Consider the following 21,778-nt stretch of genomic DNA (forward strand, 5'->3'; position numbering starts at 1 on the left):
AACCACTGCTGCAGCTGTACGAGTTTCCTCTGCAATTTGCTACCGACACTTTCCTCTTCTTAATCCCATCACAGGAAAAGCAACTTCTCTTCAGTTTTGAGGGCCCATCTCCTCTGTCATTTTATGTCAGGATCTGCTGGTTTTGGCAAAGGAGTGAAAGGCTTAAATGAATACCTCATTGCACAGGAGGGACTTGGGTTTTTTCAAGGCAGGAATTTATAGCATGTAGTGTAAATCCCACAGAGACTCCTTGGGAATAAAGACAACAATTCCACATGCGGGTGGTGATTATGTGGATGTCATGGACAAAGCACGTGTGCCACACTTCCAAGGTGCAAAAACTGGCTAAGGGATGTCTAGAAAGGATTACAAATGGCTTAATTTGTTTCTAGGTTTGGCCAATAATTCCTGACAAACTCTATATGTACAGGCCTGAGGCCTTTGGCATCACAGGTCACCCCAGACATCCTTCGGGGGGCTGGCACAGTGTTCTCCCTTGGCCCATAATGGAGTCAGAGTCACAAAATGGTTTGGATTGGAAGGGACCTTAAAGACATAAAAAGGGACCTAAGCATGAGCCAGCAGTGTGCCCAGGTGGCCAAGAAGGCCAGTGGCATCCTGGCCTGTATCAGGAATAGCATGGTTAGCAGGACCAGGGCAGTGACTGTGCCCTGTACTGGGCACTGGTGAGGCCACACCTCGAGTGCTGTGTCCAGTTCTGGGCCCCTCAGTTCAGGAAGAACATTGAGGGACTGGAGCAGGACCAGAGAAGGGCAGTGAAGCTGCTGAAGGGTCTGGAGTGCAAGACTGATGAGGAGCAGCAGAGGGAGCTGGGGATGTTTAGCCTGGAGAAAAGGAGGTTCGGGATGACCTCATCACTGGGGGTCCAGAGAAGAGCAACAAGGCTGGTGAAGGGACTGGAGCACAAGCCCTGTGAGGAGAGGCTGAGGGAGCTGGGGTTGTTTAGCCTGGAGAAGAGGAGGCTCAGAGGTGACCTCATCACTGTCTGGAACTACCTGAAGGGAAGTTATAGCCAGGTGGGGGTTGGTCTCTTCTCCCAGGCACTCAGCAACAGGACAAAGGGGCACGGGCTCAAGCTCTGCCAGGGGAAATTTCAGTTGGATATCAGAAAAAAATTCTTTACAGAGAGAGTAATCAGGCATTGGAATGGGCTGCCCAGAGAGGTGGTGGATTCACCGTCTCTGGAGGTTTTTAAACTGAGATTGGACGTGACACTGAGTGCCATGATCTGGTAAATGGACTGGAGTTGGACCAAGGGTTGGACTTGATGATCTCGGAGGTCTTTTCCAGCCCAATCAATTCTATGATTCTATGATTTCTCTCTGGAACTCCCTGAAAGGAGGCTGTAGCGAGGTGGGGTGGCCTCTGCTCCCAGGTAACAATGATGGGATGAAAGGACGTGGCCTCAAGCTGTGCCAGGGGAGGTTTAGGTTGCACATTAGGAGGAACTTCTACACAGAAACAGCGATTAGAGATTGGAATGCACTGCCCAGGGAGATGGTGGTTGTGGAGTCACCATCCCTGGAGGTGTTTAAGGCTGGACGCGGCGCTCAGTGCCATGTGTGGTTGCCAGGGCGATGCCGGGTCACAGGTCGGGCTCCATGGTCTGTTCCAGCCGAGCTGATCCCTCGACTCCGATCCGCTCCCTCCGGTACCGGGCGCAGCGCTCGGCCGGGTTTGGCCCGCGCCGCCCGCCGTACGGCGTGCCCCGCCGCGCATGCGGGTAGCGGGGGGAGCGCGAGTGCCGGACCCCGGGCGGAAGGACGGACGGACGGACGGACGGACGGGCGGACAGATAGAGGTGAGGCCGCGCCCGCCCGGCCGGGCCCTCTGCCATCCCCTCGGCCCCTCGGCCTGCCCTCAGGCCCTCAGCCTCTCTCGCCCCGCACCCCGGGCCCGCAGCCGCCGCTCCTCGCTCGACCGGGCCCCCTGACCTTGCGCGTTCCGGCGGTGGCGGCGGGGCCGGGCCCGGCAGCGGCTGCGGCGCGGGGGTGCCCTCGGTGCGGGGCCGGCCCGGCCTGAGGTCTGCGGGCACAAACACCGGGACGGCAGGACTGGAAGGGAACACCCTGCAGGGAGGGGGACATTTAGTGAGAGCAGCGAAGGCCGGTCGTCATTCTACAAACGGTGGATGTGAGGAGTGTGAAACCTGATTTGGATTCATGTCATAAGTAGGTTGACCTTGAACGTTGTCCCGTAAATATTTTCATTAGAAGGTCAAGTACACGGGAGTGCTGTTGATTGTGTCGCGAAGGTGGTGATTACACAGACAAAAAGCACACTCTTTCTAGTTACAGAAAATTGCTTCGGCAGACCTGCTTCTCTCACAATTCTCTTATCTTTTTTTCTTTTCCTTTTGTTTTAGGAAATAAAGTCACCATGTCGTCTGCACTGTTGCCCAAGCCACAGATGCGGCGCCTGCTGGCCAGGAGGATGAAGTTTCACCTCTTTGGGGCATTTTTTGTGTCAATAGGATGTGCTGCTTTATACAAGGTGGGCTCTGTCATCATTCAATTATAAACCAGGCTCAGTAGGGTTTTAAGAATTCATAATATTTTTCTGTTGAGATTTGGTTGAGCTGTTCATCAGAAAGGTTTAGTGATGTATTTTTGTAAGCATGTTTCCAAAACATCAATAAATCCTCCTAATCTTCATTTGAAGAAATGATGTGAAGAGCCTGAGGCTTTAAGCTGTGTGGTCAAGATAATGCAATTCGTGACACCTTAACCTGGAGGCTCCCAGTCTAGACTGCCCTTGGTCACACGACTGAGGCACATTAGATATTCTGTGTGTCTCTCTGTCACATTGTCCTAGGCTCAAAGTTGTCAAAGTCTTACTTTATCTCTTGACTGATTTCAGAAAACTTGCTCTTAAGCAGTTTGGGAAACCCCATCCTTCACACTGAGCACATCAGTGTGGGAAAGGCTGGTGTGGTCCTTCTGTCCCTGCTGTTGAAGTGTCATGTGGAGTGTTACATTTCCAGAAAAACACACTCACAAATTGGTCTTCTGATAAAGAGAAGAGCAGTAGTTCTTTAGTGCCTTTACTAAATAATTCTGGGATCCTGTACAAGAGGCAAACAACACGGTGTGAATTCCTGTGGAAGAGTGGGATCTTAGTTTGCCCACTGAACTCAGGCATTCACTGTTTGCAGCAGAAACCTGCATAAAGTGACTATAAATGACAGCAATTTTAGATTGTTCACAAAACCTCAAACTTCTCAGAGCAACAAACAACGAGCTTGCACAGTTAAAGCACAACATGTACTTAACACATCTGTTAAGAGGCAGACAAGCTTGTTTTGGGCAGACTCTCAGTAAGAATTTCAGTAGTCTCTGGTTGAGTACCATCACACCCTGTAACATGGCAGACTGTACTGAGAACAAGCAGCACGGATCTCAGTAGTGATTTACTTTGTTACTTGTTAGATACTGTTGTACAAACCACCTCGGGCTTCTCTTCACATTTTTGGGGGCTTTTTGAGCATACACCTGTGTTTCAAGTGAATGACTATCCAAGTGAATGACTATCCAAGGGTTATGTTAGTGAGCTGTAGGGGTGGCTTGACAGTCTTGGCAAACTTTACCAGACTTCTGTAGTTGACTTACAGTGTAACTCAAATGTGGTGCTTCAGTTTAGGATGCCATTTTATCTGAAGTTACAGTTTTGCAGCTGCCCACAGCATAAGACTTGCCATAATGACATGTTTTATGTCAAAAACTATTAGCAGGAAGGATGTTGAACTCTTGAGTGTCAATATAGATCAAGTGGTTTTGGATCTTAAATGTGTGATGTGCTGCTTTGTAATGGACATTCTTTTTAAGGTTTTACTTCAGACATTTGTTTTCCTGATCAATGGTCAGGTAGCCTGAACTGTGGATTTTAACAGGAACAAAGTAATATTTAATAATTTCAGCTAAAAACCTTTGAGACGAATATACAGTGATAAAAATTATAGCAGTAACAGAAAAAAAAATTCATGTTAGAGCTTTGCAAGGTTTAATTTTCTGTGTGTTACTTTCCAGTTTGGAATTGCTGAGCCCAGGAAACGAGCTTATGCAGAGTTCTATAAAAACTACGATGCTATGAAGGACTTTGAGGCCATGAAAGCTGCTGGTGTGTTTGAATGTGCCCCTCCCAAATGATGGTAAGCTGCATGGGAAAGCACTGAGCTGCTCTGCATTGGAACAGGAGGGAGGTTGTTTCACTGAGATGTTGGGCTTCTCTTTGGAGGGTCTTCCTTTTGTTTCCAATTGAAAGGGATTCCCAAAGGAAAAAGATACAAATTGCTCTCAAGAGACCTCTTGGTAATAAAAATGTGAAGAAATAGAGAAACTGAGGACTGGGGGACAAGGATAGGATAGAAGCTCCTGAGCTGCTTTTGGGTAATTTGTTTACCTTGTGTGATACAGGAGACAGAGTGGTGGTACCAGGCCAGGCCTTTGCCCTCCTCATGCAGCCATGGAGAGGAGACACAGCTCTGGTGTTAAACCTCCAGAGTTCCCTGAGTCCACTCTTAGGTTGCTGCCGTCACATCTTGAACTGCTTAACTTGGGGCTTTCTGTATCTGCTGCTCACGTACTTGTGGTGGTACAGGGAGTGAGGAAATGGAGAGGCTCCCTCTCTCTCTCAGAGCTTGCATCTTAATGTCAGAGGCAGCTTCTGCACATCCTTTTGCATGTGAAGTTGGTGAGAGGGGGAAGATAACTGGTCATGGTGGAAAACACATTTAGATACACACTCCCATAGATAGATATGAAAAGATCACAGTGGCATATACAGCTCTGTGTGCTAATACTCACATGTTTTTGCCATGCTGTATTAAGCTTCAATAGAAATCTGCTCACAATGCTGTTTTTTCCAGCACTTGCCACTGCCTTTTGTTTGAAGATTGCCCAACTTTGTTCTCCCTCACTTGTAATACCAGGAAAAAAGCCTTGATTTCAGCTGTACTGTAGTTATTAATAACTACACTCACTAAGCTGCATGAGCTGATGTGACAACTAATAAAGAGTTCTTCCACCTTTCCTGAGGCAGAATTTTTACATTGAGTTCTCTGCTTCTCCTAAAATGACTTCAGACTAATGTGGAATGATAGCTTTTTCATGCTTTTGGAATGTGTTCGTATTGTGATCATTACGTGATGATCTGTGGCTCTAATTATCGTGGCCAGCTGGGTTTTCTCAGTCTGTTTGCGTGAAGCAGCAACACTGAATAAAAGACTCGTACTGAACACTATGAGGACTATATTCTGTTTTATGACAGTCTGCAACTGTGTGGTTTCTGCATAACACAGTTACATAAAGAGCCCAGAGCTCTATCTCTTCTAAGAGTTAGGGAAAAAAGGCAAAAAACCCTGTGTCAGTCCCAGTTTTTGGTAGTTTGGGGATTTTGTTGTGTATTTGAGGGTTTTTTTGGGTTTTCTTGTTTTTTTTTGTTGGTTGTTGGTTTTTTTGGTTTTGTGGGTTTTTTTTGGTGGGCTTTTTTTATGTTTCTTTCTTTTTTTTTTTTTGCAAATGGGATACTGCTGCTCTTTAGCTATAACTGCAGCAAAGATTAATAATGAAATAATAAATTCACCTTGTTTAAATTTTGGTAATTCTGTCTCCGGTTCAGTTCTATTGTTAATATATAGTCACTTCTAAACTTCTTTAGACACTGGAATTGCATTCTTTAGTCAGGTGGTCTTCATCAGGGTATTCTGAAGGGCCATCTGGTGGTAAAATCATTTGAAACAAACACTGTCAACAAGGATGCATGTTGAATGTTTAATTGGAATCACGAGCAGGATTTTTTTCAGTGCAAATAGAGCTCCACTCTCAGCTTATGTTCCCATTTGCAGAGTAAAAAAGTGTGCACCTGTTAAAATTGTTTCCTAAACATTTCTTCATTTCTTAATTGTATTGGCTCAAAAGAAAATATGAAAGACAAATCTCTATGAGATTTTGTTTGAATTGCTGATGCTTCTTATCCCTTAGCCTATTTATATAAGAACAGATATTTTTCACTCCTTCATAGTAGAAAGAGGTTGTTTTCAGTTGTGCCTGTGCATGCATAGAAAACTAGAAGGGGAAAACAATGCCAGTGTTTCAAATGTTCTGCAAAGACTGTGAAAAGGACAAGTATATAGAGCAGATGGAAGACATTTTCAGTTGCCTCAGTAGTTTAAATCTCAGCTATGGAGGTTTAATTTGATGCCTCTTTTGGTGTGGTTGCCAAAAGGGTAGAGTGGTCATGCACACTCTACATCTCCCATTTTATTGGACTATATTCTGTATGTGACAGTAAATACCGTGGCCCAACTTCACTAAATCCTTGCTCTGGAATCATTACTTGGCGCCAAAATTGAGGAAAAGGCAGGGTAGGCAGGGAGAAGAATCAGGACTCAAGGTGGTAGCAGGGCAGTGCTTGTTCCTGCTGGGCACCTCAGTGTTCATGGGCTTGTTGTGGGCTCTGTGGTGATGCTGACAAGGGAGACTCAAGTGCAGGTATAAATTGGAGGAGTGTCCTACTCTGCTGTGTGCTCAGCCATGGAATAAAGGGGCGAGCTCCGAGTTTGGGGCTAACCACTTGCATGACTCTTGTCATGGAGCGCAGCTGGTCTTGGATGGTGTTCAGTGTAATTGGGAGAAGCAATTTGAATTTGGTTTTCTTCCTTCCTTGGTAGGCTGCCTGCACCACTTGTTTCCTCTCTGGCTCCTCTCCGAAGGCTGCATTCCTTTCTCCTGCAGGCCCTCAGCAAGATTGATTCAGTTACCAGGGCAGCATGTATAGTGAATCTGATGTGCTGTGCAGTGTTCCAGCTCTTGATTTGTTCCATGCTTCACTGCTGTTTGCCACATGAAGGGTGTATGAATCTTAAACCATCAGGAAGTAACAGGGGGAATTCCTCTAGACTAAACTACCACATAAACATTTCTCTCTTGCTTTGCATTCATACATACTAATATGTTTACTTACAGCATGAAGTTTGTCCGTCTTAACTTAGTATTTTCTTGTCTTGCAGATCCCCTTCAGGCCAAGGAGACTTGATGACCGAACCTTATTTGTTCACTGAATTGTGCAGGGTAATGCACTTCAGTGCATGGCACGCTCTGATGTAACTCAACAAATAAAATACGTGTGTCAGTGGCATTTGGTTGTCTTCATTAATGTAGAAATGCCTAAAGGCTCAGATGCTGGGAAGAATGGTGGAAGGTCTTCAGAACCTGGTCAAGATGACTCAATCTTTCTTTCCTCCAGGAATTGTTTGCATCTCTGTTTTCACCAAATTCCACATTTGGTAACACAGTATATCCCTAAGCAGGTTGTCCCAGCTGCTGATGGGACTACACGAGAGGGCAGATGTAACAACAGGAAGGGAAAGGATAGATTTCTGGAAGGGTCTGTGTTCCCTCTGGCTTCACAAGGTGAGCTGACCTTGAGAGGAAAGACTTTGGAGAGGAATTCTGAAAGTACACTAGCCAACCTTCCTGTCTTTTTCTGCTGTCATCACTGTACTGCCTTCCTTACAGCAGCAAACTTACAGCAAGACTTACTGCAAATGCCAGTTCTTGTACATGGCAGTTCCTCTGATTGGGAAATTACTTCAAACTGCAGGTGTGTTCACGTATATTTGATGTACAAGGGGAAAGGGAGTATGGGCAGACAAAATAAATACTTCAGGATACGAAGGTAGTGAAAATCTTGGCAGGCTGCTTTTAGACATGTATCATCACCTTTTCAGTATCTGGAAGTAGTCAATAAGCACAGTTGGTACCTGTGCTACATTCTGTGCAGTCTGAGCCCTCATGCTCTGTCTTGTGCAGTGATACCTGCCAGTGAGATCAGGCTTTGTCATTGCCTGTGGCTCAGGATGAAGGAGGTATTGGTGCCAAATGTGGGCATAGGAGAGCAGTCAAAAGCTGACTGCGAGAAAGGAGGGCAGGTTTTGTATGAAGCAGCATGACAAATTAGGCCATCTGTGTTGTATTTGAAGGTCTTGGGTTCAAATCCTGTTTGGAGTAACTTATTATTTTACATGGATCATTAACTACTTAACACTTAATAGGTATCCTTGAACAACATTTGGACTAGTGAAAGCACGTAAGTAATGTATGTGATCCAGAACACTGTTTAGAGCAACATGGGATTTTCTTTAAACTTCTCATACAGGCAGTGCTTCCTTAAAGCAGAGAAAGAATTTGACATCAGTAGTCCAGGGGAAACGCATCCAGTAATCAAAATACCCCTTCTTCTATAAATCTAAACCAGAGCTTAACAATAGCAAACTATACCCATTTATCTTCCCAATGTACAGTATAAACATTGTATGCCATTAAGTACTGACTTAACATTCTCTCAGGCCTGTGCAGGTTTAAATAGCCAGTGGTCTTCAGTCATAGTGACAGCTTCAGAGGCAAAGAAACTTGCTACTGCCAGGTGTGCAGGCTAATAGACATGACTTCCTTGCAGTCCCAGTCCCTCTATTCTTTCCAGTTGCTATGAATTAATTTAAACTGTTGTAGTCAGCAGCAGTTATTGTAGTCTATGTTCCTTCAGTTACCAGCACATGTTGATTTAAAAAATGAGAATTTTGTGATTGAAGGCAGTTTTTGACCATACAGCAGAGCTCAGAGATGTCTCTGACTATTTGTATTGAACCAAGAAAGGTGACCTCTAATTTTTATGGCTGTGCTTTGAGAGTCTACAGGCTGTCATTGTTGCTTTCTGCATACACTCTGGTTTTGCACTGGATGCAAGGCAAGTTCTTCCCTTCAGCAGGCAATGCCAGCCAGCCCACAGGTGGCATTCCCCTCTAGCAGGGAGGGCAGAGCTGAGTACCTAACCTACTTTTCTGAAATCAGCACCAACCCACTAGTTTGTTTTGCTTTTGCCAGCAAGAGTTCAGCTCCTTCCATCTTACAAAGAACGGGAGTGGGACTCAACGTAGTACAACCTGTGAGTTAGCCCCTAATTGGTTGCTTGTTGCAGGGTCTGGCATGCTGTTTCCAGGAGATGCAGGGCTGAAAGAGCATTCTCTGCTCTGAGACCATCGCAACTGTCTAAAGGTTTTTGCTATATTTATGTATGCAATAATACATAAAAGAAATTATTTGACCTAAATGACTTAGGGCAAGGTCTTTCTGTATATAAGCCTGACCATGCCTTCAAATTTTTTGGCTGGCTTGCTTTATTCTCAAGTGTTTGAGGAGTGATTGATTGTTCTGGAAGCAAACTAAAAAGACAGATCTGAAGTTGTGAGCTCTCCAGGTCTAAAGAGCATTATGAGAGTAGGCATGTTTTAAGAGTACACATTGCAGTGCTTTAGCAGCTAAGTACAGGCAGCTGCTCTTTGGACAGCTTTGTTTTCATAGTTCACACAGCTCATATGTAGGAGAGGCTGATTTATGTGCCGTCTCCACTCGTTTCCATACATGTGGTCAGAAGGCGGAGAAAGAACCTGCCTAATGCAGTAAAGATGCAGCTCAATTCACTGAAGAAAAGTGTAATTTAAGCAAGTGTTTATTCCAGAAGACTGTAATTCAGGAAAAACACAAATGTATTTTAAACAATGGCTGAAATCTACAAACTTAGAAGTGAAACTGCTGTCCCTCATTTTTTACAGGTGTGTTTGCATCCCCTTGGCTTGTCTGTGTGTTACATAAATAAGGAACAGATTGGTCTAAGTCAAATGGTGACTACAGTACTGTTTTGATTCAGTTAGTCACAAAAGCATAACACTTTTCAGTACACATTTTTGGCAAGCTAATAATCAGTTTTTACTTCCAAAGTATTGTCATGATCTGTTGCATTTTCTGGTACACTGCAAAGTGCAGTGACCAACCAGAATCTAACAGGGTCCACATGAAGCTTGTACATCAGTATTGTCATTGTTCTACATCTTGTAACTGAATGACCAAACAGTTCACAAAACCAAGTATTACAGGAATAGCTTTATTATCTTTAAACAATTCCATTATATTACAATTAATCCATCAAAATGCAAAATTAGAAATATTAAACAATTTCCATAAAATATTCAGGAACAAAGCATGTGTGTATATATACATATGCATTTTTTAAATAGTGTTATTTAAACAATGCCTAAGTTATTATATCACTGTATGAAATGTTGATAATGCATGGGCTTATTTCACAGTCAGAAAAGGACAATGCAGACCCCAGGCCCCAGGATTCTCAGTACAGGAGAGACACAGCTTTCAGAAATACCTTTTAACAAAACAACTTAGGAGAAAAACATTGCAGTTACTACATTCTTATTTACTGTGCATTTGGTCATATCAAGTATGCATAGAAGTTATTACTATAAAGCATATGCTCCAAACAGTAATCAGATTTCATTCCAGTTCTTGTCTCTGGTTCCAGGCATGTTCAGGAATCTCTAGACAGCATTCATGTCCATAAGCACACAGAAATGGGAGAAAAGTTAAAAAGTTGAAAGTTGAAAACAAAGTAAGCTTTTGGGTTTTAAAATAAAACTGCCATAGCCAGATTTGGTTTATAAGGTCATCTAACTGCCCAGAGACAGTGATTTCTTGCCTACTACAAGAAATACGGGTATTTACCATATATTCTTAAGTGTATTGTGTTGGCATCAACTATTAATGTAACTGGTGCCTGTGGGTCCATAGTTTTCAATCAACTTGGAAAAAAAAATCTCACTTTGCTTAGTACAAAGTCATGTACTACGATGGTCATGTTTCTAAATATCCCTGTTGGAAGATGGTAAGCATAAAATGACTTGGGACTGAAGGGAGCACATACAATGTAGTGGTGGCAGACCAGAAATAAGCAAGACCCCACAAGGCTGTATTAGCACCTGCACATCTGGGTTACACTGAGCTCATGGATTTTAAGGAGACAGCTCCGTTTCTTAAATGTTTGAACTACATGTTACTGGCTTCCAGCTAACGACCAGCTAATGTATGCACAGTCATACATTGAAAGTAATTCTGAAAATTCGAGGGTGGATAAAATAAAGTTTCTGTATACAGACAGTTTTAAAAATAAATTCATGTTGTAGTTCATGTTTTGTCCTCCAAACCACACAAAGGCACTAGTTTACATTATGGACTAATGTCCTGCAAAACTTCAGTCAAATAAAGGAAGCTATTTTAAGGTTAAAGTGGTGCTAAAACCCAGCTGTCACTAGTAACTTAAAACAGCCACACTGGGTTTTCCCAGATTTAGTGGGGGAAAATGTTTTGCCTCAGGATGCACATGTTGGGAGAGTGAGATTGTGGGGGAAGGCTCAGCCTTGAGCAAGTTTTTACAGCTGAGTTATAAACCTGGTTTATAACAGAAACTGGCAGATCCTAAAAGATAATATAGAGGTATTGATACACATTTGTGTGTGTGGCAAAACTGTCCCTATGCACGCAGTTCATCCCTACTCTCTAGTTTTTTATTATTGGAAAGAAAAAGGATTTTGATGGAGATATATAGTCCAAGGCTGTTCCTTCTCACTTTATTCATTTGCCAGAACACTTTCCTTCCAGCACTAGTATTTTGGCTAGGGAGCAGGAATGTTGTCAAGATTAGAAAAGCTATTGGGCTTTGTTACCAATTTCTACCTCCTCAAAAATTACATGCATCTCTACTTGATGCAGGTTACTGCAGAGAAAGCATTACTTTCACACTGCTATGGCATTACTGTACTCACCACAAATAACTTAATTAAACCCTTTCCTCAAGGCCTTATTTTTCACCATGGTGAATTTGCTAATGAATACCTGGGCAAAATTTGGATCAACTACATACTGATACGTTTTGGTTATAGTTGGGGGCTGTTCAGCAGCCACAGTTGGCAGAGCTGGCCCTGTGGAGGTGCTGGGAGTGAGGTGGTACGATGTCTTGGTGATGTACTCCACCAGGCGGTTGTACTGCTGTTCTGACAGTCTCTCTCTGGCTCCATCGGCCTGAAATCAGAGCAGATCAAATAATTACTGAGTATTTGACAGTAACTGAACTGAGTAGTAAGGACAATAAGTTGCACATTACTCTGTTAAACATCTTCCTCCCTGGAATCTTTTTTATAATAGTTCAAAGGATGTTTTCCCATAGTTCAGTCCTTGGTGAATTAGTCCTCCACTCTGCTGTTCTGGACACTTCTGAGAAGCTCTGACTCTGCCATATAAAATTTGAGCAGTATCTTTTGAGAATTTCATGGATGGACACCTTGGTCATGAGTAGAACTTTACAAAAGGATCTACTCTTTGTAGACAGCAAAAGCATCCAAACACCTTTTAGAAAAATGCCAGCAACTCACGGAAGTGCTTATCAGAGAGCAATTCTAATTAGCAAAAACATTTTCTCAAAAAGCACAATTAAGGACAGCCTGTAGCTAATACCTGGGCAGTTAATTTTAAGTCTTTAACTTACTTGAGTTAAAATAAAGACTAGAAGCGACCTTCCAGGTGAATGTTCCAGGGCAGGATATTTCCATCTGCTTCTGATAACAAAAAAACCCCATTCTGGGTCAGAGGATCCACACAAGGACATTTATTAAAGGGTTTTACTAAAGATCATTTGGGCATTTAGTTTCTGGAGAAGACCTAAGATGTCTGTGTAAACTGGCTTTCCCACCACTAGGAGCTGGAAGGACTCCTTTGAAGAAATCCCTTTTCTGCAGGCTGAAATAAATAGAGGTTCAAGGCCCCAGCAAGAGGGATGCAAGTGACCTATCTGGTGGAAAAAATTACAGTAAATCAAATACTGTCAACAGAAAGGTGGCATCTACTCTATGGTCCCAACGAGGTAAAGTATTAGATGAAAAGCTGTGGGCAAAGCTGGCTTTGGGAGATCAATCAATCTGCTGTGCTCTCTTCTTTAAAGAAGTTGCAGATGACAATGACTAACCTGAGAAGGGAAGGCAGGCATCAAGCTGCTTGCATGGTTTCAAAAAACCTGTATTTCGGAAATACCACCATGGATGCTACAGTAGCATGACTAGCTAAGTCATTCAGAAGAGAAGTTATTTCCAAAATATGCCAATGAACAGAAAGGTTATCCGAGGGCTGTGCTTTGGTGCTTCTTTATTTACAGCTGGAGAACTGCTGACCAGTTTAATCTCTGGGGTTTAACATGTCTTTGTAGGAGATCACACTAAGGATTTATAGCCTGCTATCTTCTGCAATCTTCTGCATGTCCTTTAAGGAGTTCTACACATCTTACTAGATATGGTGCTATTTTCAAACTGTCACTGGATTCCACAATCAGCTTCTTACCCCATCTCTGGACTGCAAGACTCATTTTAAATACACCATTGCTTATTTGAGGAAAGAATGATGATGATAGATAGATAGATAGATAGATAGATAGATAGATAGATAGATAGATAGATAGATAGATAGATGATTGATAGAGAGATATTGACAGATGTCACATTCACATCAAACAGTCTCTTCTGTTTGTTTTAACTATGCCTTTGCTGCTCAGCAAGTAGAAACACTCCTGCTTTCAATCATTATCACAAAAATGCTAAAGGAAGCAGGCTCATGAACATGCTCAGAAGCTTAAGGTTGAAGCCTATGCCTAGAAACAGCAGAAATGAAGAAATAGGCAGAGGAGAGTGTTGTTTCCATGAGCAACCTTAATGGAAACATGAGAAGGCAGACTCTGCAGCAGACTCACAGCTAACAATGGAGAATGGTGTCTGAACCACGTTTTCAGCCTGGTGGCTCAGTAAAAGTGTCTCAGCAGTCAGCCTGTTTCACTGCTTGAGAGAAATACGCTGAAGTACTACCTGTGTAAACTGGATTTTAAGTAATGGGGTAAACCTTGCCTGTAGGTGGCTCCACACCTTTCCCTGAGTGCTCCTCCTACGGAGGTAAGCCCAGGGCAGCTGGGTTCTGCCTCCACAGTGCCCAGCAGACTCAGCTCACCAGAGAGGGACATGATGCTGGCATCCCACTCACCTACTCTTGTGAACCCATTCTTCATTCAGCCCCAGGCTCTAGTCCACAGATACAGCATAATTATTCAGGAGGAAACACTAACTGTGCTTGGATGGTTTGACAAGGTAACTGGGACCCTGCTTGCTTCTAGATGACTTCATCTGTAACTAACTGTCTGTCCCTGCAGCCAGTTCTAGCTTATATCATCAAGGCAGGAACAGAAACCTGGAGTTGCATTTTTTCTAAAAGGGACCTAACATTGTCACTAAGTGTCCTTGCCCTCAGCTTTGCACAACTATAATGTTAATATCCAGACCTTTCAAGGGTTCAAAACTTACTCAAGCGTTGCTTAATGCACCTACTAGAGAAATAGTGCAGATATCACACCCTTTCATGCTGGAAAGCCACACTTTTGGATTAAGAACTCCAGGATTTTTCTAAAATTCCTCCCATTACAGCTTATAAAGAGTAAACCTTCAGCAGTTCTGACTCCACAGTAGATACAGCACCTGTGTTGGGCAGTCCAGATATGTGTGTAGCACTGTTGGCCTCCTCTGTGCACACCAACTAAGGAATCTGGTTCTTAAGGGGTTTTTATCCACCACTTTGAAAAATCCAGAGACTGGGTTTCAGCTCTAAAGATGACAACATGTAGCACTGTCATGAAAACCTGGCTGCAGATTATCACAAAAAAATTCTGGAATATCTGAAGGGCCCTTACATTTTCTGTTGTCTTCTTGATACTATGAGCTATACCAAGAGCAGCTGGAAGAGCAGGCGTTTTGAGCTTGACATCTGTCTGGAACCAAGTGGTGTGTCAATTACTTTGGAAGACAATCCAAGTACAATTAATGCTTCCCTTTCAATAACAGTGTTGTCAGTGCCAGAGTTTTCAAGAATCCATCCAGGCTATTCCTAGCCAGATGGATTAAGTTATATATTGTGGAGGGGAACAAGCCATCAGGCAAACCAATTGCTGGAGGAGTCAAAACATGCTCTATAATATCTCTGGTGATTACAGCTGTAGAATAACTCATGTTTTGTTTCCTAACTGTTCCAAGAAGCTGAGGAGAGGGAATGGGAGAAACTGTTTTGGGCAGAGCTGAAACAAAACTTTTGGCAATTATTTTTGTGAGTAGGAATACAAAAAAAGGGGATTTTTATAACACTGAAATGAAATGTTTCAATTTGTTATATTATTTCTAGCATTTTTGTCTAAATTAATCAGAAAAATAGAGATAATTTATATTTGGTTACATCATCTCTGTTTTGCTAAACTCATCATAATTTTTTGGTTGACTTGACTGGGCATTTTCCAGCTAACAGTTCTGTCCATCCTCACTAATGTCACCATGCACAGACCTGCCTGCACTTGAGCTGAGGACACCCCCAGTGCAAGGAGATGGCCCAGCTGTAATCTTGAGGAGCTGGGCCTGTTTAGGTGTAGGGCTGCAGCTCAGAGGCTGCAAGTCACAGCTTGCTCCTCCTGAGGTTCCTTTTCCTTAATCCCATCCAAGGAGTTGTTAGAAGGTCTTGACAGGGAGCTGAAGGGGAAGCTCTGGCTCCCATCAGCACTGGTGCTGCTTGTGACCCCCAGAGGACCACAGGACTGACACGTTCAGCTGCAGAGAGGAAATCACTAAGTATGAGATCTCCCAATCCACTAAGGCAAAAAAGCATTGTAAACATTAAATACAGAAGAATTTTACTTAGCTCTAGGTAATTACTAAAACTATATGAAACTTTTTGGAGTCTTTCATAGTGTCTTTCATTCCTTTTATTCTAGTCTGCCTTACTTTCAACTGCTCCTTCTCATAGCACATTTCTTAAATTTTTATACAAATCTAAGCATAAGATCTGCATTCTGAAGGAGTATTTTGTCAGGTCTGTTTTGTACAGCATCAGTCAACTTTTGCTGCCTGCTGTCACCGACTGTGCTGCCCCAGGAACACAAAAGCCACACGTTTTCACTGCATCCTTGAGAGCCTGTGTCAGCAAAAGAGACACTGCTGAGGCTGGATGGCTCAAGGCTTACAGTTCCTGGTGGTCCATTCCTGTACCACTTGAGTAGGACTCCCATATCTCTATGCAGAACTTCAATAAAACCCCATGTATTTGTTCCAGTATCTCCAAAGGAGGTCACATTTACCATGGATAACTACTGTGTGTATGTGGGAATGCTGGACTCTGCACATGCCATGTAGGGCTGCTCTGTGCATTCGGAGGAGCCATTTTCCCATAAATCCTACACGTTCCCAGCTGCGGCAGCTGTGGGGACTACAGTTAGACTCCCTGTCTCTTGTCTTCCCTTCTCCTAGACAGGCAGCCCCTCTGCACCCTTCACCACTTTCCTGAAGCAGCCTTTGGGCAAGCTGTCCTTCCCCGAGAGCAGCAGTCTGCTCCTCAGCCCTGGGATAACCAGAGGCAAAGACAAAAGCTATCACCCACCGGTCTGATAAAAAAAGATCTGGGCTGGTGCCAAATTTAGGGTTAGGGTAGGTTGAGTGCATCAAATGCCTTAGAGAGAACATTTTTTTCCTTCCCTCCAGGAGTGTAGCTCTGGACTGAGCAGGATAGCCTGGATTCAGTCTGGTGTGTGCCATCCCCAACCACTCAGCACTCAGAGAGAAAAAAAGCTGAGCTTTGCCCACTTGCATCAGAATTTAAGTAACTCCTCATGTAGCTTTGTGATGAGACAAGGCAACTTTAGTCAACAGTGCTCTGTGAAACAGGTTAGTGGAAAGACAATAAATGTAAATAGAGAATTCAGCACTAAAAAAAGCTTCCACAAAAATACTCAAGTGCTGTCACGACACAGATTAAGTCCTTGTTCTGCTGGAATTGATGGCAAAACTCTTCAGTCACTTCAGCAAAGTTAGGGTTTGACTGAAGGTGCTCCTACTTTTTGTCATACCTCATACTTCATGGGGTTTTACATGTTCTTTCCTTACATTTGAAACAGAACTTTCTTGTATATCAGTCTATGAACTACCTGAAAAACCTCTATAAGAACAACTTGGACAAACTTGCTTGTTTTCAAAATGCTCTCATATGATTCCACATGAGAATTTAATACAATAAACATTGTTTCCCAAAAGTGCAAAAATATAACACTCTTCTACCATTAAAAGAAAATTCATCCAAACCTCAAAGTATTCAAATGCCTTAGAGATCCTTCAATATGAAGATGAAGGTTTTATGCTCTTACTGGCAAGCACTTGGTGCATCCAATCTCAAAAAAGAACTGATCCAGTTTAAGGTTAGCATTTGCAGAAGGAAGACTGAAGGAAGCAAATACAGTTAACAGTCAAGCAAAGCCACTGCACTGCAAGTGGCAAGGTAAGAAACACGCTGAAAGGAGCATTAGCACCACTGAACTGTTAACAGAATTCACAGAAGAATAAAAAAGGAACTGCTCTTGCTGGGACTTTGTAGGCACAGGCAGCAATGCTGACTCACCCAGCAGTAAACACCTCGTGTACACGTAGGCATGAGAACCTTTTCAGAGAGGAGTGGTGCTTACCAAGAACCCAGATTTCCTCTACATTTCCCTCAGAAAATGTCTGTCATAGATATGGTATACCATGATCAATAAGAGACCAGAAGGGAGGAGGCACATCCCTCTCATGCAAAGGGTAACACAGCCAGCTGTGAGGTGCATGCAAACACAGGTCTCCTGGTTTGGCACTTAGACCTTTGGCCTCCCGACCCAGTATCACCAATGGGCGACTGCCCCTGGTGCCAAACGCATCATCATCGGTTACAACTTAAACTTTGAATGAAAAACATACTTAAGTCTTTACCTCCAAATCAGAAGGCACTCTCTGCTGTTTCAGCTGCACCTTCAGCAGATCTTTCTGCTCATCATCTTGCAGACAGTTGATCTCAGTCACAGGGAATGCCTGCTGCTGTGTGTCTTCACTGATGCTGACAACAAAGAGCACCTCTGAGGTGAGCAGCAAGCAGCCTTCATGCTGCTGCCCTGACCCACTCACAATCATGACATCTAAGGCCATATGGACCTCAGGCCTTCCTAGAGATTGCAGCATTTTCCTGCATTACCAAGGGAAAAAAAGAAAAAAAAAAGAAAGAAGAAAGAAGTAGTCAGTGTTGTGCATTGGATGCTCCAGGGCTTATTTTGATCACTAATGTTTTAACTAAAGCCTGTAGCTATCACCTACAGATGTAAAGTCAGAGAGTGTATCCAAAACTCCATTACTGAAAGATGTAAGACTTCAGATTTAAAAAATGAATGTGAAATTGTTACTTATAAAACTCCTTAATCATTCACTGCCAAACTGGCCTAGTATCTGTGCTAGGTCAGCCTATTTCCCACCCTATTTCCTTGATAATAGAAAAATTACCCTCCAAAGTGGCTTAGAGATTCAGAGCAGAAAATAAAGCTATCTTCACTAACAGCTGTTTCTGGAGATGTGCAGTATTTTTCTTGGGCTTGGTGCAATGATAAATAAGTAAGAACTCACTGAATGCCATTAAATAAAGATCAGCTCTGTAGTTTCAAAGCTGGATGCAAATCAGCAGCCCATCATTTGCAGATTGGGTTTCTATGCACTACCTTTGTGTTTAATGTTCCTAAACAAACTGCCATAACTCAGCTTTTCCTAGGGAAGCAGCATGTTAACTTGACCACAGGCCAGAACCTATTAATAAACAATGTGGATGTAAAAATGAGCAATTGTCTAAATAATGTTACCAGACATATTTGACGTGGCTGTTTGGAGCCTGCTCAACATGTTGATCACTTGGATGAGAGCGCTGCTTGGGAAGCTGAGACAGTCCAGCTCCATGCAAAATACCTGTGGTAAGAGAATTCAGGGGGTTTAGTGCTTGTTTTCTACAAAACAGTTACGTGTTGCAGTGATGTCGTCTGTTTAAAGCAGTTCATAAAACAGTGCAGATGCCACATCTTTGGAAGCTGTAGTCAAGATAATTTGTGCACTTAACTCCAGTGATCTTGCATTAGCAAGAAACAAAAAAAGCCCCACTGTGTGTTCTCTGAATCAACCATACACTGGCAATCAAGAGAAACATAATGCTCCTGAGAGCCATCTCTTCAGAGCAGGATCAGACACAACACTTAGGATTTATGTAGAAAAAATCAAGACCGTTGTTAACTTTCTTGCTCAATATTAAAATACTTTCATATACGTGTCACGATTGGTACAAATTAGAAGGCAAGTTTGCCTAGATACTGTATTTAAATGTTCAGTTACTTAATCCAGCTGTTAAACACAGATCCATATACATTTATGAGATCTCCTGGGGCATCTGGTTTATTGTAAATTCTTCTTAGTGCCAGCACAGAATGGAGACTACAAGGAACAGTTAAACAAGTTTCTAAAGAGACTCTCCAAAGCTGAAGATGCTACAGTATATATGCTTCCAGATTGCCTGTAAACTTTTAATGATGAGGTATGGTCACCAGAAAGAATGAGTGGGTTGCAAAAAAATTCACAAATTAAGTAGTTTAAAATTTTTTTGCATGACAGACACAAAGCAGGTTACATGGCAAGCACTAGTGTTTTACAGTTTGGAGCAAAGTTGCTCTTTAAATAAATGCAAGAAATTTTCTTTATTCTGATTAAGCATTCCAAAGGCATTTTTGCACAAGGGTGTCAATAACTCAGATTCCTTTTTACACAATGGATAATAATTTAAACAAAACATCAGTGATGAAAAAAACCCTTTAATTTTTAGCACATATGTTGATGGTAATACTTAAAAGCAGCTTCCCAGTTGTAACAGTTGGCTTACTGAGGTTCTCAGCATTCTGTGAGTGAAAATGTTATTTACAGATGGAGAAAGAGAGAACATGTGTTTATTTCTGTGTGGTCCCCCACACTCCTTGGTCCCCCCAAGAGGCACAGTCCCACTTCCAATCCAGTTGTGGGTAAGAGTTACTTGAACTTTTGTGTGTTTTCCTCTCACGCACTGTCAGCTATTATTGATACAGTTTTTATGTTTTTTCCTGGCTAACTTTTTGTCACATGCTCATGGAAAACATGATGTCTTATATACCATATCTGAAATGAAAAGTGTCCCTCTATTATTACAAGTTTCTTGATAAAGATGGCAGCAGAATTAAGTCTAGAAAAAATAATGCCCTGGACATAAAAAAAAAAGCACACAGGCAGCCAACAACAGAAAAAAATTGTTGATTGTACTGATATGGCTTTTATACCTATGGGATGTATAATTCAGGAGAACAGTTATTATTTATGTTCATACAAACAAGCTAAAGTTAATTTGAAATAATTCTAATAATTGTTTCGTTATTTCTTTAAATAGATGGAATGAGTTGTGAATGTTATTGGAAGCCTTATAAGAACTACTCATACTCTAATCAATGCATCACAAACATAAATATTGCTAGTGATTAAGGTCTTAAATATTCAAGATTTGTCTGGTATGATTAGTGAAGCAAAATTACTGACACATTGTTCTTCTATCAACAGGTCTCTCTGCTTCTCTTCCTTGACTGCCTCCACCCACCATTTCCTCCAAAATATCCAAACCAACAGCTTTGATTTATTGATACTGGAAGTAAAGGAATTAGTATATCTTGATATTTTATTTCTATCTTTTACACTTTTTGATTGTCCAGAATCATTCACATTAATTTGAAATGATTCACCACCACTGCCACGAGGTGCTAAGTCTAGCTGGAAAACCCACTTCTGGTTGCTAAAAGGTTATCCGTGTATCCAAAACCGGGACTGTCTCCTCATGACTCTCCAGTTTGAAGAGGATGCTCCCACTACATGACTCACTTCTTTCTCCCAGGAACAGAACTTGCTCTTCGTGCAGAGATAGCACAACTCTTTCCTTGCCATAACAAAGCAATCTCAAAATAATGCTCTAATTGGATATAGTGTTACTCTAATCCTTTTATGTCAAAAACTCTCTTGTAAGCACATATGTTTCTGTAACTAATTCTACTGTATTCCAAGGATTACTTCATGCTTTCTGGATTCTGTGTTTCTGGGGCTGTACATCACTGATCAGTAACACAAGAGAGAAGCACAACATGATGGCTCTTAAGAAAAGCAGCACAACATTTCCAAGTATTCTAAATCTTTCAGTCACCCAGCTACTGAGCTGAGGAAATCAGACACAGCAGGCTGAATCTGAAAAGCAATTGAATATTTAAATGGAGATGTTGGATACAGCACAACTCACCATAACCTGTCTGGGAGACGAGCTCAGCCGCACCCCCGATGGGCTTGGTGAAGACGCCCATGATGCCTTTGCCCACGCCCGAGATGACCCCTCTGGCTTTGTGCCCGGCTGAAGCCTGGGCCTCAGACACCCGCTGGAAATTCTGCATCGGCTGGTCCACAATCCCAGCAATTGCACCTGGAAAACACAACAGTCCCCAGGAAGAAGTGAAGATTAATATCCCAGAATAAGAGGAAATCTTACTACTGGAATAGTGCCTGGATTAGAGACTGTACCCTACTCTTATACAGCTATTCAGCATATGCCCAATTAGCTGAACACTATCTTAGCTTCACTTTCAGTTAAATTTTGACTTTTTTTTTAAACATTCAGATCACCTAACCTTACAGTATGTTTTCCTCTTTCAACTACTTCTGCTAAATGCTCTTGCTGAGTTAGTTTAATTTGGCTCATTCTATGTAGCAATTCTGGAAATGTTGAGCTGGGAATAAAATCCTCTGGTTTTAGATGACTTGAGCTGCTGTGGAAATGAGATTTTCACGTAAGTGTGAGATTGACTTTGTGAGAATAAAAACTGCTTGTATTCAATAGATCATTTTTATATCCTCTTCTACTGCCAGAAATGTTCATAAGCTAATGCAACTTTTGATATATTACTA

General features: G+C 42.3%; 2 protein-coding genes across 6 annotated transcripts in view; one reads left to right on the forward strand and one right to left on the reverse strand.

The window, feature by feature from the left end:
* The first annotated feature begins 1,707 nt into the window (after positions 1-1,707).
* On the forward strand, positions 1,708-7,155 carry COX6C (cytochrome c oxidase subunit 6C). Of its 2 annotated transcripts, none has more exons than XM_071554085.1 (4): positions 1,708-1,822; positions 2,387-2,514; positions 4,047-4,168; positions 7,028-7,155. In XM_071554085.1, exons 2-3 carry the CDS (start codon positions 2,401-2,403, stop codon positions 4,164-4,166), a joined length of 234 nt encoding a protein of 77 aa, XP_071410186.1. In that variant the 5' UTR covers positions 1,708-1,822; positions 2,387-2,400; the 3' UTR covers positions 4,167-4,168; positions 7,028-7,155. The 2 variants fall into 2 exon arrangements, with proteins under 2 accessions (XP_071410186.1, XP_071410184.1); XM_071554083.1 differs by lacking the exon at positions 1,708-1,822 and adding an exon at positions 2,032-2,192.
* Positions 7,156-9,941: 2,786 nt separating this feature from the next.
* VPS13B (vacuolar protein sorting 13 homolog B) overlaps positions 9,942-21,778 on the reverse strand; it is a 427,169-nt gene continuing 415,332 nt past the window's right edge. For all 4 annotated transcript variants that reach the window (XM_071554088.1, XM_071554086.1, XM_071554089.1 and 1 more), the window contains exons 59-62: positions 21,120-21,296; positions 18,634-18,736; positions 17,723-17,972; positions 9,942-11,942 (exon numbers count right to left, since the gene is read on the reverse strand). In XM_071554088.1, the coding sequence (XP_071410189.1) occupies positions 11,697-11,942; positions 17,723-17,972; positions 18,634-18,736; positions 21,120-21,296 (776 nt within the window). In that variant the 3' untranslated portion in view covers positions 9,942-11,696. The remainder of the gene's footprint in view (positions 11,943-17,722; positions 17,973-18,633; positions 18,737-21,119; positions 21,297-21,778) is intronic.

The sequence above is a fragment of the Pithys albifrons genome, chromosome 4 (assembly GCF_047495875.1).
Source record: "Pithys albifrons albifrons isolate INPA30051 chromosome 4, PitAlb_v1, whole genome shotgun sequence".
Classification (NCBI taxonomy): domain Eukaryota; kingdom Metazoa; phylum Chordata; class Aves; order Passeriformes; family Thamnophilidae; genus Pithys; species Pithys albifrons.